Raw genomic sequence first — 18,557 nt, 5'->3', positions numbered from 1 at the left:
TGGCCCAGGATCGAACATTGTTTCGTTCTGCTGTGCATGGAGTCGCTATGAGTCGGTTCCGACTCGATGGCACCTGACAACAACAACAACAACAATTCAAGTTGGATAATGAGAGTACTATTGAAGCCCTCTGTTTCTGGTTTCCATTTTCCCTTTCCCCTGAGGTCAGTGCTGCCGTTTTGATGCTGACTAGTTGACCGTTCTATGGTGAGCATACCTCCCGACTGTTGTTGTTCCTCTTATAGACCTATCTACTGCTTGGCTGAAAACTGAGCCACGGGGACAAGTTTAGTTCCAGACCTGAAGGGGAACGGAGAGCTAGAGTCTCAGGGTTCCAACTAGAGTGGATTATATTGATTTAGCCCTGTCATGTACTATGCCAATCCAAAATCTGTCTTGACTTGGCTGGTCCATGATTCTCAGTGTTTGAGCAGTTATGTGAAGATCTGATGAGATAAGCCAATAAAAGGATTGAGGGTGGGCGGCAATTTCCTTAATCCCATCACAACCCTGATCAGATGGTAGGGAGTTTTCCAGGGTTGTGGCCGGCAACATCTTTTATTTTACAAGAGAGAAAAGGAGAGAGAAGCGAACACAGGACAGACCACCACCAAGAAAGAAGAGCTGGGATACATCCTTTGGACTTGGGGTTTCTGCACTTTGAGACTCCTTGATTCAGAGGACGATTGATGCTAAAGTGGTTAGCCAGCTCCAAGGAATGTTGGGATTACAGATGCTGAAAGGAGATAGGGACCTTTCCCCAGAGAAGAAAAAAAGTCTTTCCTTCAAGCTGGCCCTCTGAATTTGGACTTCTAGCCTCCTAAATGGTGAGAATAAATTCCTGTTGGCTAAAACCATCCTCTTGTGGTGCTTGTGATAGCAGCACTAGAGAACTCAGCCAAACCCCAAGCTGTGACATCACAGGTACCTGTGGAAAAGGAAAGCGTCTGTGGTCACCACTTCTTCCACTATGAAGATGAACATAGGGTATTCCCAAGTGGAAAGAGTGCTGGAATTAGAGCCTAAAGCTCAGAGCACAAGGTATCTGCTTTTCCTGCTGATCTAAGACCTTGAGCAAATCACTTTACTTTTATGCATCTTGGTTTCCTTATTTCTGAAGTGACTAGTCTTGTTCGTTTCACAGAATCATTTCAGAAATCAAAGGGAAGGGTTATGAAGTCATATGCTCACTATTAATCAGTTTGCAAACATGATTAAGTTTTACAAAATCATTCCTATGATTATGTAGAGGGTGCTAGTGATACTGTAGGATAAACACTGGACTGCTAACTATAAGGTAAGCAGCTCAAACCCACCAGCTGCTCTGTGGGAGAAAGATTTCGATTTTGTATGAGTTGGAACTGACTTGATGGCACTTACAGTAACAACATGATTCTGTAGAGGAGCTCTCAGTTTTACCTAGTTCCCATCAGGATAATGATGCAGGCCACACACTTTGCTGTCTTGTTAGGAGAGAATCCAACCATCCCTGAGCCTAGTGAGTTCTTCTCTTTAACAAATTGTACATAATATGGTTTAATAGTCCAAGATGGGCCTGCAGAGCAAGTGGGGGTAACTTGAGACTTTTCTCCTTGCTGAGAATAGAGAAGGAAAAGGATGCGAGAAAATGTTGGAAACTGGTAGCAATGCTGTTCGTTACATTTTTGTTTTTCTCCTGGGTTAATTTTATGGAGACAGCCTCTGACTGTTGAAAAGCCAAGCATTTTGGTGGAAATTCACTTGTGTTAGAAAAGTCTCAATCTCTTAGTCAATACTGTATTGTGTCACGCACTAGAAATAAAACATAAAGCACAGCACACAAGATCATTTGCATTATGAATTTATTGTTCAACAAAGAAGGAAAGCAACGAACAATTAATGAGAAATCAACTTAAACTAATGGTTAAATTCTGGCAGTGTCAACTTTTTCATCTGGGGAAGAATGCAGTTCACCACCATCTAAGGCTCTCTTTCTAGTGGCTGTACTGCTGGGTAGAGGCGGACACAGCCACCCCTCATTCTGTCACAGCAACAGGAGGGAAAAGTAAAACAAAGGAGGTAAGTTAGGGTCTCCTCTGAGGAAGGGCTAGACTAATACTAAGAGGAACACATGCAGCAGGGATGACTGATGTTTCTGTCACTCTTGTCACTTTCAAGTTGCAGTTACATTTATGTGTGCAAAGAAAAGCTGACATCTGACTTTTCTTTGCACAATCAAAGATGTTATAGAAAAGAACTTCTGGGCCTGATCTGAAGGAGGGAAGCCTAGGAAACAGGAAGTGCTAAATAGATGAGTGCCAATCAGCTGCCCTAAAACTGCGGCCTGCTTCTCAGGACAAGGCCGAGCGTGTGCCCAGGACAGAGTGGAGGCTGTCCAAAGGCTGTACATGAGCACAGGCACACACAGGTGTGTGTAAAACCATGCTTTTTTTTTTTTTTTTTTAAAGAAAAACAAAACAAAAAAGGTTTTTATTGTGAATTGAGTGAAGGTTTGCAGAGTAGATCTTCAGTTATACATTCAATAAGTCATATGCTTCACTTCATCTCAATGATTGCCATCCCCTCCAAGTCACACCAGTTATCCCACTTCCTCCCTGGGATGCATGTTTCCATTCCACCCTCCTTCCCAAACATTCTGAATGTTGTCCTTAGGTAAATACTGCCCTTTTGATCTCAACATTCCAGGGTATGCGCACCTCACTAGTGTGGTTCCCCACCCGCCTCCGCCTCCCGTAGACCTATCTACTGCTTGGATGAAAAGGGGGACACGGGAGTGAGTTCAATAATTCCAGACCTCACTGGGGACCAAAAGCCATAGTCTCGAGTTCCCCCAGGCTCTTTCAGACCAGTAAACTTTAGCAGACTGAAATTTTGAGCTTTGCTCCACATTTTCTCCCACTCTAGCCAGGACCTGTTTCTTCACAACTTTGAAACCTGCCCAATCCTTTAGTAAGACAGAAAAGAGAAACACTCACTGTACAAGGACTCCAATTCAGACGGTAAATTGCATCCGATGTAAGCCCCATTTGTAATACAATATTCAAGCAAAGCACAGAAACAGGGCTCCTGTGAGGAGGGGGGAGGGAAATAAGGCTGGCTGCAAATCACACTTTTGAGTCAGAAAAACACAGATAGCATGTACACAGACAGGCACCCTGCCCAGGGGCTCTTCTCAGCTAAGTCAAGGACCATCACACAGCAGATCCCAGGCCCAAGAGAATGTGAGGATGTCTCCATGCTCAGGAAGCTGGTAGCTCAGCAGGGACTTGTTCCCTGTGCTCCTTTCTGAGTACAGGTCTCAGGACCAGGGTGACCCGAGTCACAGGTGTGACCTGGGTGACCCTAGTCACAAGCTGGCCGGACTCTGCCTCCACAGCAGTTATTTTCAGATGACATGATCCCTTTTCCCTTCCCATCTCGTTGCAACAAAAGGTCCAAACAGCCCCCACCCCTGGGGGAAACTCACTCTGACCAGAATGTGAGGGTTTCCAAGCACAATCAGTAACGCTTTGGCTCTGGTGACGGCAACATTAAATCGTTTTGCACTGGCCAAGAATCCCAAAGAAAAGTTATCATCCTGAAAATTGGTTTCATTTGACCGTACCTAAAAAAACAAATCATTTTTTGGTGTCATGTAAAAAAGGTCACACAACATATGGAATAGTTTAGAAATGTCACTAATTGTGTCTCTCTTTTTTTTGGAAAAAAACAACAGAAACAAAACAATATTACCTATTTGCATATACCAAAAAAACCCCAGCAAAACCCACTGTTTTAGCCCTGGTGTGGTGCTGTAGGATAAGCACTCAACTGCAAGGTGGGTTTGAGCCACAAGGTCAGCAGTTCAAACTCACCAGCTGCTCCTCGGAAACCCTATATAGGGTTGTTATGAGCTGGAACTGACTCAACGATACTTCCCAACAACAAACCCCCTGCTAGGCAGTCTCTTCCAACTCGACGATACTTCCCAACAACAAACCCCCTGCTAGGCAGTCTCTTCCAACTCGGTAGTGACCCTGTACATCTTTATAGGAGCAGACAACCTCATCTTTCTCCCATGGAACAGCTGATGGGTCACAGCGCCACTCAGAGCAAAATGTTTAGAAGGAAACACTCCAAAATACTAACAGTGGTAAATCTTGGTGGCAAGATTATGAATGAATTTTATTTTCTTATCAGAATTTAAAAACTTATAGTTAACATGGAGGCCTGGTGTGGTGCTGTGGGTTAATGCGCTAGACTGCAAAGCCATTTGAACTGCAAGGTCAGTGGTTCAAGCTCACCAGCCGCTCCTCGGAAACCCTATACAGGATCGCTATGGGTTGGAATTGACTCGATGGCACTTAACAACAACAACAACATAGTTAACATATACCATGAGTTGAATGTTGTTAAGTACCATCTGACTCACAGTGACCTTGTAAAGGGTTTCTGAGGAGTGGCTAGTGAGTTTGAACTACCGACCTTGAATTTAAAAGCCTCTTATGCTATTTCACTTTCGTCCCCTTCAATTTCCACCTCTTTCCTAACACTCTGGTGGCTTTTTTTTTTTTTTTTTTTTTTGCAATGTCCTGTCCCACTTCCGCTAGTGTTTTTGCCACCTTTCCCAGGATTCCTTTCCTTTATCATTCTATACTTCAAATTATTAAAAGACTTCTGCTCAAGAAGTCTTCATCCCACAACTGAAAACAGCCCAAATGCTACAGTGGGTTACTGGTTAGTTTTGTTTTGTATATTTGAATGCAATGAAAACAATTCCAGTGACTTCACATACAGTTGAAATGATGATAGCCATGTATTCTTGTCCTTGAAACTCTTCTACTGATCCAACCTTGATATTCACCAAATCCATGCTTTGCAAGAGAATTTTGATTTTTTCCACCTTTAAAACAGACAGAACCAAGAGGTTACAGATAACATGTTTAGATACAGCCATTTATTTTTACATATAATAGTGTCAGCCAAATATTAAGCAATGTGCAAGATCAGTTTCTGTCAATACCAAGCCCAAATCCACTACCATCAAATCAATTCTGACCTATAGTGACCCCTACATAAGGATTCCAAGACTCTCAAACTTTACAGGAACAGACAGCCTCATCTTTCTCTGGACAAGTTTAAACTACACTTCATCAAGTGTGAAATACATTGATTGTAAACCAAATCCTGATTTTGGATATGTTACAGTTGGGAAAATACCTTCCATCTCATCCAAGTCCATAGCAATGATAGAGGAATTGTATTTTGTAAATAAAAAATAAAAATAAATTTAAAAAAAAGATTTGTCCCCACCTAAAAGTGAGAAAACTCTCTTCATGGAGTGAACTGTCCCCTGAACCACTGAGCCGTGGTTCCCAGTGGTTTGCCAGTCATGAGATGATGGAATGGGGACAGTTAGAGGATGATGGAATCATCTCCAGGAGGAGATTTGCTCTGAGCAAACAATCAGCTGAAAGAGAGTCTCAGGAGTGTAGTCTGCATCACCTTTTATCTTACTAAAAGGAGAAAAAATGGAGCAGAGGAGAGGGACCTATTGCCACCAAGAAGAAGAGATAGGAGTGGAGCACATCCCTTTGGATTTGAGGCTCTTGGGCTGTGAGCCTCTTAGACTCAGGGAACATTGATGCCAAGACACATGAAAATCACCAGAAATGCTTAGACCACAGATGTTGAAAGGAGAAAGGGACTTTCCCCCTAGAGCCAACATAGAGAAAACTTTCCCCTAGAGCTGGCACCCTGAATTCAGACTTCTGACCTCCTAAACTCTGAGAGGATAAATTCCTGTTTGTTAAAGTAACCATGCACTTACGGAATTTCTGTTATAAGAGCACTAGATAGTATAAGGCATGGATCCAAAAACCGAGGAAGATGGGAGCTGAAGCCAGAGCCTTGAGCAAAAGTAAAATGCTGTGATCAGAAATGCAGAGCCAAAGGGTTCCGGGTTGTGACAGGAATAGGGAGGGAGTGATGCAGGGAAGAAGCAGTGTCTGTGCTGTTGCTGAGGTTGGTCTCAGGGACACTTATTTTCCTGTGACACGGTTATCAACACAAAACATAAATCTACATTTTTATGAAGTGAAGGCATAATTCTGAGTCTATTAAAATCAGCCTGAAATTCAAATCAACTCAGCAAAAACATACTTTGTGAAAGGCAAGAAACTATTATCTCACTATTAGCACTCCTTAATCTTCCTGCATCTCTGAGTTCATTCGACTTCAGCACCTTGATTCTAAGCATACATCAGGCGCCAGGCTCTCTGCTACATGCTGGGGACATAGTAGATGATGAGACAGATGTGGATTCCTTACAGTGTAGTTGGGAAGACATATAAGGAAATAACAGGCAATGAAGTGGAGTAAATGCTAGGAAAGATTATAGGAGCAGAGAAGAGCCAGGGTCAAACTGAAATCAGAGGGACTAGGTCAGAACAAACGAATCTCTGCAGATGTCCAAAGGATCCATCCATCCACCCAATGAACACTTCCTATTTGCCTCTTGTTCTTGGTGCTGGAAACACAACCGATTACCAAAACAAAAACCTGGCTCTGAATGCATTTTGATGATGGTTGTGAGAGACACATGCAATAATATGGAGCATCAATTGTAATAAGTACTCCAAGAAACAATGAAGGAACCTAAGGGTATACAGTATGACTGGGAGCAGGGGAATCATCAATATAAGGACTATCAGGGAGGGCACATTTGGGGGGTGATAATGGAGCAGAGAACTGAATGAAGGGAAGGAGCAAGTCCTGTCAATGTCATGAGGCCCTGCCTCTCCACATGCTGCCCCTTGTGCCTGAAAACTCTTGTCATGCTTCCAGGTTTGGTGTCAGTATCACCATTCCCAAGAAGCCTTCCCTGACGACTCCCAGAGTCAGAGTGCTCTTGGGTTCTGCATCTTTCTAAAAGTACCTTCTACTTGGCACAGTAGATTGTGAGGTCCCGGAGTGCAGTGTTTGTGCCTCCTGTCTGTGCAAACTCAGGGACATAGTGCAGTAACTGACACAAGAGCAGGCTTCAATTTTTAAAATGAAGAAACCATTTTAAAAATAATATTTACTACCTCCTTTCCAGAGTCTCCCTGAATTTATGAATCTGGCCCTTCCAAAGTTTGATTATATAGATTATTCCCTTCTTAATGCCCCATTCAGGCTGGTGATGGGCACAGGATCTGACCTCACAGGTGTATGGCCAATTAGGAAGATGCAGAGGACTCATCTGTCTACTCAAATCCAGGTCCTACAAGAACACAAAGGAAGGTCTACAGCTGATGAGGGTGGTCTGGGAAGGAGTAAGAACGATACGTTTCCAGAAACCTTACTTGATAGGTGACAAATAACACATTTAAGACAGAAATGTAAAATATGGTTATTATTTCCAGACATAGTTCACACAACTGTAAATTGGAAGATGGCAACTGCAGGCTGTCTTCCAAGAATGGGAACAGGAAGGAAAGGAGGCAACCCTCTAATAATAAAAGAACACCATGTAATAGGTCACAGCAGAGATCACTGGGGTTAAGACTCCGGCTTGACCAAAATAGTTGAGCACAAAAGTTATCACTCAAAAGGGGGTGGGGGGGGGAATGGTCTGGCCATGAAATCCTAAAATTAGAAACATCAGGGAGATGAACTATAGCTATGTCCCTGGCCACCTCTCCCCACAGCATTCCAGGGGAGAGCACCTGCTGCCCATTATGAATGTCAGTCTGCTCATGCTTGGAGGGGTCATGTGAACTCAGTGCCTTTATACATACTTGCTTCACTTTGTTGGCCCACCTGAGATAATGTTTTTAATGATAAAACAGCAAAGAAAAATCCTGACCTCTAAACTTGAGTCTCTTTTGAATCAGTAACAGTGAAGTGCCATAAATACAATCATGTCAGAATGCCAATCAGGCTATGGCTCTTGCCCTTTAAGGTGAAAGCTGTACTTGAGTTTCTCCAGAGAAACGCAAATAGCATTTTCAGCAGGTCTTCATTGGGAAGCAGTGTTCCAAGACTGACACACTGTGTAGGAGTGTCCCATGCTCCACTAAATGCCAATAGTGCGCCCTAGTTATTGGGACAACCTGAAAGAGCCTCACCCATTTCCAAAAGCTCACTGAAGGTGAAATCACCCTCAGGTGACAATCACTGTACCAAGGTAGCAACATCTTGCAGCCAGCCTCCTACAAGCTACATGTATAACTACGCAGCTTCATCATTTGACCATTGTCCAGTATGGTCATATTTTCAGCACATTGAAAGAAAAATCCAGGAGGGTTTTAACTAAACATGAATTCTAGTTCCAACACTAACTAGCGGTATGATATTCAGCAAACTATTTTTCTTGTTTGAGCCTTCATAATCTCCTCTCAAACAGAGAACTAAGTACCTACCTCACAGAAAACCACCTTTTTTTCTTGTTTGAGCCTTCATAATCTCCTCTCAAACAGAGAACTAAGTACCTACCTCACAGAAAATCACCTTTAGAGTAAAATAACATTCTGTCTTTTCGGGGCTTAGCCTAGTGCATAGCACATTAACATGCACTCTTGTCTTAGCACCAGGGACTCAGGAATGTTAAATGTTGAAAATCACATGAAACAGAGCCACAAAGAAATTACTTTTCCTATCCAGAATACCAGTGGTGGCTCCTTTATGAAATACTGTCCTTCCATTTAAAATGAGCTTATTTTTGCCTACCACAGCATTTTATGAATGGCCAAAGAAGGAGACCTGCAATGACATCATAAAAAGAGGCCCTTGGGAAAGCAGCTCCCTACCTGCTTCCAGTAGGGAGTGATCACACCAATGTCGTTCTGTGACAGGTCACTCGAGGCACACTTGGTAAGAAGGCAGCAGTAACGCATGACTTGCACAGCTTCAGTTATATTGAACCATGAAGTGCTTCTTCCTTCCTGCATTTCAGTGCCCTATGTATAAGGAGGGGAGAGACAAGAACAAAACTGAAACTACAAAATTCCATTTGCTCAACAAGTGCTATTAATGTTCTATGTACAAGAATAACATTTTACAAATCTGACCATTTATGAGTTAGGTGAAAGCAATACAGCAATAAATAAAATGGAAAAGAGCCCTTTCTTAGGGATCGCACAAATAGCAGGGAAGACCGACATTAATTACATAATGACCAACAACAGTCCGAAGTGCTACACAGACGGCAGATCTTATAGTTCGGAGAACTGACAACGCCAGAATGGGAGTGGTGGAGTAGTTATGGAGGGATTCCTTTATGAAAGGAAAGCTGAGGCTAAGTCTGGCGGCTTCAGCGGCCAAGAACACAGGAGGTAGGAGAGGAGGGTTATAAGTGGAGGGGACAGCATGCCTGAAAGTGGGAAGGATCATGATGCGTTAAGAATGAAAAAAGGCTGATGTAGCTACAGAGCTCAGAAGGTACAGGCAGGAGTGAAAATGATGGCAGCGAGAGGCAAACGGATCATTCTGTATCAGAAGATGCAGACAATGAGTACCCTGTGGAAAGCCAAGCAAGCTCTCCACACTAGCTTAGCCATTCCTTCTCAACAACTAGAGTTTGCACTCTCTCTGAAGCGAAAATGTGCCCATCTTGGAATAAAAACAATACCCCTTATATTAATGGAATGGAAAGGTACAAACTGATAAAAAGAAAATTAAATGAACAGCAACTGGTAAAACGATCAAATCAAGTAAAAAGAAAGAGGAAAGAATAATAAACATTAATAAAAGTAAGGTGAAGGAATAAAATTAAATGTAGAGTAAGCGATATGACCTCATTACACATTCAACATTCTTCTGATAAATTCCTGTAAGTCTTATGTTAGCAAATGGCTGCTAAACAGATCTAACAATAGATCATATTTAAGTACCTATTACTTCACAGGCCATTCTCTAAACCCTAGAGATGTGTTAAAGAAGCCTTGGTACTGTAATGGGTTATGCGTTGGGCTGCTAACCACAAGGTCAGCAGTTTGAGTTCACCAGGTGCTCTGTAGGAGAAAGGTTAGGCTTCCTGCTCCTATAAATATTTACAGCCTCAGATAGCTACGAGTTGGAACCTCCATGACACACAACCACCATATATGTTTTAACTCTTTTAATCTGAGAAGTAATCAGCTGTTTGCCTAAGCCTCCCCAGAAGTTAAAAAAATTCCAAATGGGAGAAAGATTCTTTCTTATAGGGGTTTTAATGTACAGTGTCTGTCATAGAATGTTGTTGTTGTTGTTAAGTGTCGTCGGGTCGCTTGCGACCCATAGCGACCCTGTATAGGGTTTCCAATGAGTGGCTGGTGAGCTTGAACCACTAACGTTACGGTTCAAACTGACATTGTAGTTCAGTGCATTAACCCACAGCACCACACCAGGACTCCTGTCATAAAACAGGCACTTATTAAATGTTTGATTAATTCTTTTTTTAAAAGTTTTTATTGGGAATTGAGTGATCATTTACATGGGGGAACATCGGTTTTACGCTCATCCTATCATATTTCGTTTCATCGCAATGATTACAATCTCCTTTATGCATTAGCATTCAACAGTATTTGCTTCTATTCCCTCAGTTTTTTGTTTGTTTGTTTTTTAATGTTTCATTGTGAATGATGTGATAGTTTATATGGGAGAGCATTAGTTTTACATTCATCCTATCGTATATCGTTTCATTGCCATGGTTAAATGTTTGATTAATTTTTGACTCATAAAATATACCTACTCCTCACTTACTGACATAGTTAGGTTCCAAAGACCAGGTCATTATGAGAAAATGGAGGATAACCATTGTATCACAAAATGGAGGATGTGTACATCATGACATAATTGTCAGATTACATCATTCACAACTGCCAAAGCAGAGAATTGTGGCTGTTACATGGACACATATAACTTTGCCCACTGCGGCCAGTGTTCGTTACGTTACTCTTACCTCACACTTCCGCATTCATTACTGACAGATGTATGTTGTTAACGCACAAAATAGCTGGGTAGGTATTTTACTATGTTTGTATATGAGAAATGTCAGACGAGGTAGGCATATGCACAGAACACACATAAAACATAATCCATTTAAATAAAAGAGTGTGTTAAATCTTATTTTGCACCTGAACTGACTGACTTCCCAGTATACTATTTTTACTTAACATAAAAAAAAAAATCAAGCATACAGGAGTTCAAAAGGTAGAAACGTACCCTCACACCGTGAAAAATGAGAGGAAAACCCTTTTTAGGCAATTTCTCCCAGCTCAGCAAAGAATTCACTACATAAGGATCTGCAAAATTACGGAGTTCTTTATGGTAAAAAAGTTTAGATGGCAACGCAAGCAAAGCAGAATGAGATCGGTAGTTCTTCACAAGCTTCGTAACCTGTGAAGAGAGCATATGGGGCCTTTTAAAAGGGGGCTCGGTATGCAACGTACAAGCAACAGTTTCTGTCAACAGAATAAAACACAGTTTGTTTAACAGATGTTAAGACCCACATCAAATTCCACCATCGCTGGACAACTTCCCCTCTTCTGTGAGCACTTGCACACACTCTTCATCTCAAAGTGAAACCAGTTATTTAGAAGGCATTCTCACCACTTGAGGAGCCCTGGTGGCACATGGGTAAAGCACTGGGCTGCTAACTGCAAGGTCGGCAGTTGGAACCCACCAGCACTACTCGTGAGAAAGATGAGGCTTTCTGCTCTTGTGAAGATTTACAGTTCTGTAAACCCTGTGCAGGAGTTATACTCTGTCCTGTATGTAGGACCACTATGAGTTGCAATGGACTCCACAGTGGTGGCTTTTCTCACCACTAGATCAAACTTCTGAAATGACTTATTTAGAAATGTTCAGTCCACTTTTAATATAAATTTGACTTTTGGAAATAAACAGAGATGAATATTAATCAGCAAAGAAAAGAGAGACTCTCTTTGAGCTTATCCTTTGATGTCTATACAAAATGAGGAGAGGCAGACTTTCTGTTAGGAGGGGAGCGTTGACACTGTTCCATGGAACCAGGAAGCAAGACAGTCTTGGAAAGGATCAAGGCTGAAGGCAGCTGCTATGCATATTTCATATGCCAGTGAATTGTCTGGCTGCATGTAACTCTCTTGGTTCAACACCCTGTGACTCCACTGTCTAGACATGAGGCCTCATTTAAGCTGTCTCAGCTCAGCTGCATAGAATGAACGGGTTCAGGGTTCCTAATGCTGGAGTCCTAGTGTGGCACTGTAGGATAGGTACTGGACTGATAACCACAAGGTTGGCAGTTCAAGTTCACTAGCCACTCCTTGATAACCCTATTCAGGGCCTCTATGAGTCCAAGCCAACTAGTTCGCATTTAACAACAACAACAACAATGCTGGGGTGGTTATGTAAATGATGACAACTTAAGACACAGGGTGGCAGTGAGAATTTTCCATTCATCTCCCAACTTGGGAGATTTCAGTTGTGATTGTATTGAGGGAGTTAGTGATGATAATAATGACATCATTAGTATGGTGAACGAGACCAATATAAATATATAGGTTCAAAGCAAAGTACTCCTGGACTGTACAAGTTTAGAGAATATGGCTGGGGACTACTGAGGACCAATGTTACAGATACAGAATTTCAGACCTAGTGTTCTGGGGGAGATTCTTTTGTTTGCAATCAACATGATTTATTATTGTTGGTGTGAACCTTGATTGACTAAGGTAGTGTTTGGCCTTCTAGTGCACCTCCTCTTTGACATTTGTAAAGAAGTCACCATGCACAGCCCACCCTGAAGGTGTGTGAACCTATACTCCACCTAGGGGGAGAGTCTTAAAATATCAAGATTCCAGAAGCCAGATGGTGATTTGGAAGTCTGCTGAAATTCTAGGAATAAGCACCTCAGGTGACTAATGTAACTGGTAAGGGAAACACTGCCTTAACTTTTCTATTTTCTTTTCTTTAGGACAAGTTTTTTTTTTTTTTAAAGTTGACCTCAAGTTGATTCTGACTGCTGGTGACCTTGTGTATGTCAGAGCAGACCTATACTCCACAGGGTTTTCAAGAGCTGAGTTTTAGAAGTAGATCACCAGACTCTTCTCTGGGAGAACTTAAATTGCTAAATTTCTAGTTAGCAATCAAGTGTGCTAATCATTTGCACCACCCAGGGACTCCTAGGCCAAGTTACAAAAGCTATTTACAATTTTCCCTTCATTAACAGAGTGACATAACTGATAATCTTTTGCTGGAATTAACCCTATCAGAAGTCTTATATCAACAGAAGACTGCCTGGAATTTCCAGAGCACCCTGATAAATCAAGGTTCAGCATCTCTGTGACAAAAGAGCAAGTTCAGTATGTGGTGGTGGCTGTTGGTGTGCTGTTGGGTCAATTCCGACCCCTAGAAACCCTGTATAGGGTTTCTAAGGTTTCTGTAAATCTTTATGGGAGCAGAAAACCTCATTTTTCTCCTGTGGAACAGCTGGTACGTTCGAACTGATGACCTTGTGGTTGTATCAGTCCAACATGTAACCTATTATGCTAGCAGGATTCCTTAGTATGTGGCTGTTGTTGTTATTAGGTGCCATCAAGTCAGCTTCAACTCACAGCAACCCGTAATAGGGTTTCCAAGGAGTGGCAAGTAGGTTTGAACTACCGATCTGTTGGTTAGCAGTCCAGTGCTAACCCTATAGCGTCACACCACGACTTCTAGTATGTAGTTAGGGGAAATGAATTTCAACTGGCATTCATACATTCCTAGTGGAATTTCTGCTGTCTGCTCTTCAATGAGTTTTCTTAGGTATTTCGGCTTCTTACAGTAGAGAGGGGTGAGAGGAACTGAAGGCTATTTCTACTTAATAGCTGAGCATTCTCTCAAGTCTTGCCATTCTTGGCATTACAGAAAATGTTTGCAGTGGATTGTGACTTTCGGAGGATGCAGAAATAATTAGTGGTAAAGCTTAATTCACAGTTACCAAGTTGACACAGAATTGTTCATTTATAAGCCAAGGAGAATCTTTCTATGTGGTTAGTATTTGCTGTAATACAACTTCACTTACATATTAAGAGAAACAATGAAAAGGTGAATGTTTACTTACTATCAAAGGATTGTATGCACCATAGTCACCAAACAAATTTTCATCTGTCTGATACACTGGCCGACACATCAATCTTTCCAATAGGGACACATTCAGCCCATAAACCAAAGCAAGTTTGGATTTAATGACTGGTCCAAGCTGCATGGGGTCTCCAGAAAGCACAATCTATGTATGCATACACAAAAAAAAGAAGGCTAGGGTATTTTTCCCCTTAAAAATATTTCAAGACCATATAAATAAAACCTTCAATTACCATAGAGAAGGCAAAAACACAAACAAAACTGGCTTTATGTTTTCTAGAGAAGTTTGAGTGTGTTCCACAAAGGCAAAGTGTTATGGTAGTCTTGCCAGAATCTTTCCATGATTTAATAAAATCTTCAGAACATTCCCAAAGGTAGGCCCTGCTATCTCCAATATACAGAGACACTGAGATTCAGATGGTAATGTCTTGGCCAAGATAACTTAGCTACAACATAAGACAGGCAGGACTGGAACCTAGGTCTCTCTGACTCTAATGCTGCAGTTTTTTACTTAGGTGTTTCCCTAACCATGACTGAATGTACTGGCTATGTGTTCAGTACTCCATAAAGAAATTCAATGCACACGGCAAGTCTCATCCAGAGCCTCATTCCATTCCCATTTGCTGTTGCCCACAGTATACATCTCTACATTTCCTTGACATTACTCCCCTCCTTGCAGTTGTATGTATATCATCACCCTATCACTTTAAGATAGATCTTGAAATGTTCTTTTTGATGATGACTGCGATGCCATTCCTCTTCAATTTGTCATTCCTGGCATAGTAGACCGCGTAGTTGTCAGATTCAAAATGGCCAATACCAGTTCATTTCAGCTCACTAATGCCTAGGATATCAATGTTTATGTGTTCCATTTTATTTTTTTGACAACTTCCAATTTTCCTAGATTCATTTTTTGTACATGGCATGTTCTAATTATTAATGGATGCTTACAACTTATTTTCAGTTGTGCCCCATCAGCAAATGAAGGTTCTGAAGCTTTACTCTATTCGAGTCATCACGGTCAACTCTACTTTGAGGAGGTAGCTCTTCCCTAGTTGCACTTTGAGTGCCTTCCACACTAAGGGGCTCATCATCATGCACTGTATCTGACAATACTCTGGTGTTATTTATCATGTTTCAACACTCAACATTCTGGTGCTGACAGTTTTCAGTGTCTAAATGTACGGAAATAGTCTATCTCTCATTCTTCCTAGTCTGTCTTAGCCTGGAAACGCAGCTGAATCTTGTCCACATGGGTAGCCCTACTGGTATTTAAAATATCGATGGCGGCAGTGGTGCACAGTTCTACTCTGACACACATGAGGTTGTCATAAATCAAAATAAGCTTGGTGGTGTACGGAAAAAAAAAAAAAAGAAACAATCTATGATGGTTTGTGGTGACAGGGAAAATTATTCATGGGCTAAAGGGCAGACATATGTTGATATAAGTGACAAGCAGATAATATACAAGAAGAGAGAGGTTAGCAGAGAAAAGAAGGTAGCAGGAGACACAGGGAGGAATGTAATAGTTAAGTGAATAGAGGTAAATGCTGTTAACCGTTGGTACAAGGAGGGTACTGCAAACATGTAATGAAGCAAAGTATGTGATTTGTTCAATGTAAAACTGATGATCTGCTCTGAAAACCTTCACTCAAATCACAATAAAAAGTTTAAAAAAAAACCCCACAAGTTTATATAATTGACTGCCTTATGTATTTGGTTTCTCCTGTCTATTATTGTAAAATGGAGTCTTGGTATGGAACTGTGTGGGTTAATGTGCTGAACTGCAAAGTCAGTTTGAACTGCAAGGTTGTTGGTTCAAGCTCACCAGCTTGAACAGCTCTCCTAGGAAACCCTATACAGGGTTGCTATGGGTTGGAACTGACTCAACAACAACAATAATTATTTAAAAATAGATATGCAAGTGTGATAGAAGTGAATACTGGTAATTATGATTACAGATAGCTTGTAAGGCTGCCTTCAGATTATAGGTTGGTTGGATTTGCTAAAAGGGGTGTTAGAATTTGCACAGAAAGAAACAGGCTTTTTGCTTTAAACTTTTGTAGAGTATGGACTTAGGTGGAATCCTGAGCCCCACCCAGAACCTTCAGAATTGGGACGTTTTCATTTTAAAAGCTATTCAGACCAACCCAGAAACTGATGAAAGAACAGGAGATTCATGCAGAAAAGAAGCAGACAATTTGAGATTCCAGCAAGCTGTTTGCTTTGGAGGCATCAAGGTAAGGAAATTCTGTGCCCATCAGAGAAAATCTCCTTCTAGGACTGAAAGTTAAAGGGAACCGTCGATCTGTGTGCTCACTGGTGACCAACTGTGTCTGCTTGTGAGTGGAATTGGGGGATATACAGCAATGAAGACAAAGGCTGTGTCTCAACATGTTCTATTAGCACCCAGGGACCCTGAGATGAGAGAGAGAAGAGGCAGGACTGGCTTGTCTGAAGTTGAGGGGGGTTGTGTGAACTCCTGAGCTCATGGGCACTGACCTAGCTCCTGGGAGCTAGAGCTGAAAAGTGAAAGGGGCCAAGCTGGTTTGAAGTGAAGGGAGGTGTGTGTGAACTGCCAAACCTGCAAGCTGGTACGCATTTAACCTAACTTGGATGGCTAAGGATGAACTGTGACCAGAACCCAACCAAATGAAAGTAAAGATGTTTGATACTGTGAGCAAGTATAAATTACTATAATTTGATGGATTAGACTTTTATTTATGGATGCAGTTGCTCAAAATTCCAAGTGGAGTGGAAGACTCTTCAGATGAAGGAACATGCGTGCCGTCAGCATGTAAACTATCACCCAATTCACAATAAAAACTGAAAAATAACAATAATAAAAATGAAAATAAAGAATTAAAATATAAATAAACCTTACCTGGCCTTTGGAATCTGAAATAAGTCCTAGAGGAATAAGGCAGTCTGGCTCACGTGCGTGTCCTGCTTCATCCACAAATACGTGTGTAAAATGTCCAACTCTAGATCCAAAAATTATTTTACATTTTAATTTGGGAGGGAACATTAAGTTGTCAGAATATTTTAGGCAATCACTGGCTTTTTAGATATTGATTGACCATTTTGAATCCCCCCCCAGAAGTAACGATCCACACTATAGAAAATATAATCGAGGCAGCAGAGTATATTGGTTATTAACATGGATTTTTGGTATGGTGTGGGGTAATAATAAATAATAACCACCTCGACAGGTTTGTTATTATAAAGATTAAATGATTCATGCTATTAAAGAACTCAGCACAGTACCTAGCCAATTGTCAGTGACATGTGTATGTTAAATAGAGATGGAAGGGGGAAAAGAGTAAACATGAATAAATTATTGAACTTTATACAAGCAGTAAAGCTAGAAAATTCACATTCTATATCTTGAATTTATTATGTTAAAAATAGTTTCTAGTGATTACGGTAACAGATGCTCTATTCAAAATGTTTGAAATCTGGTTTCACTCACTTATTTATTAGCAGGTTACTTAGTTTCTTTGTGCCAGTTTGCTCGCTTGTAATTTTGGTACAACCAGCATTATCTATTACCTTCTACTTATTGGTGAGAAATTAGAGGTGTCAGTTAGAATAGGGCCTGACACACAGCAGGAGTTCAAGAGATGTTACATGTTCTATTTTTGGTTTTGTTTTATTTTGATTAAGCCTTAGAGTCATAATATCAGAGATTACTCTGTCTTCACAAATGTAGAAACTGAGGTACAGTGAAATTGTGTTGTAACACAAAAATATCAATTCACGTTTTTCTGAGCATTTATGATGTATCAGGCACTGTGCTAAGGTTTCTTTTTTTCCCATGCATTCTCATTTAATCTCCACAAGGATCCCATGAGGAAAGTATCATATTACCCCATCCTAACATATGAGGAAACTGAGCTTGAAGCAGATAGCTACTTCATCTAATATCACAAAGCTATTAAGTGACAGGAGACTAATGAAATCTCAGGTCTATTTTCTTGCTGTGCCTGAGCTCTTCACCAGTAATTTTATTTCCTCTCTGACTTCCCAAACAAGCCAGATTTCTTGAATCTCGGACCCTCAGTTTTCTCAACTATGAAAAGAGAGACAAATACTACCCTAAGTTTCTTAGGTGGTTTCAAGTACCTAAGAGTTCCTATACCTTTGGTGCTCCAGAAATGAAAGTTGTTATTTTTGTTTTCCAACTAATTAGAAATTGTGCTGAGTTAATTCATGTCTTAAAAAGCACGCCTGCCACAGAGGACTAGAGTGGAGAGTGAAGCATCCAGCTGATAAGAAGACGAGAGGGCATATGCATAAGAATACCCACACTTGCAGATAATACCCGCTTGACTTGGCTTCAATGACTGGATGATCAGACCTCAACTAGAAGAAGGAAGAAGAAGAAGAAAAATAATAATCTGATTCAATTTGAAAACCCTCTTCCAAGACTAAGACTCAATGGGAATACATGCTCTGATTGGTGACCACGTTCATCACCGAGGGAAAAACAGCAATGAAGCTGTGAGCTA

The 18,557-nt window shown here is 41.1% G+C and overlaps 1 protein-coding gene across 1 annotated transcript in view; it reads right to left on the bottom strand.

Annotated features, from left to right (window-relative positions):
• Positions 1–848: 848 nt before the first annotated feature.
• The window catches only part of LOC102820631 (putative helicase Mov10l1-like), a 65,643-nt gene continuing 47,934 nt past the window's right edge, over positions 849–18,557 (bottom strand). The window contains exons 17-23 of the mRNA XM_006877448.1: positions 16,931–17,030; positions 14,027–14,191; positions 11,167–11,340; positions 8,772–8,921; positions 4,775–4,882; positions 2,976–3,066; positions 849–928 (exon numbers count right to left, since the gene is read on the bottom strand). Of these exons, the coding sequence (XP_006877510.1) occupies positions 849–928; positions 2,976–3,066; positions 4,775–4,882; positions 8,772–8,921; positions 11,167–11,340; positions 14,027–14,191; positions 16,931–17,030 (868 nt within the window). The remainder of the gene's footprint in view (positions 929–2,975; positions 3,067–4,774; positions 4,883–8,771; positions 8,922–11,166; positions 11,341–14,026; positions 14,192–16,930; positions 17,031–18,557) is intronic.

Source organism: Chrysochloris asiatica, unplaced genomic scaffold, assembly GCF_000296735.1.
Source record: "Chrysochloris asiatica unplaced genomic scaffold, ChrAsi1.0 scaffold00498, whole genome shotgun sequence".
Taxonomy (NCBI): Eukaryota; Metazoa; Chordata; class Mammalia; order Afrosoricida; family Chrysochloridae; genus Chrysochloris; species Chrysochloris asiatica.
The sequence above is the reverse complement of the archived record's forward strand: the minus strand, read 5'-3'. Positions and strand labels throughout refer to the sequence as shown.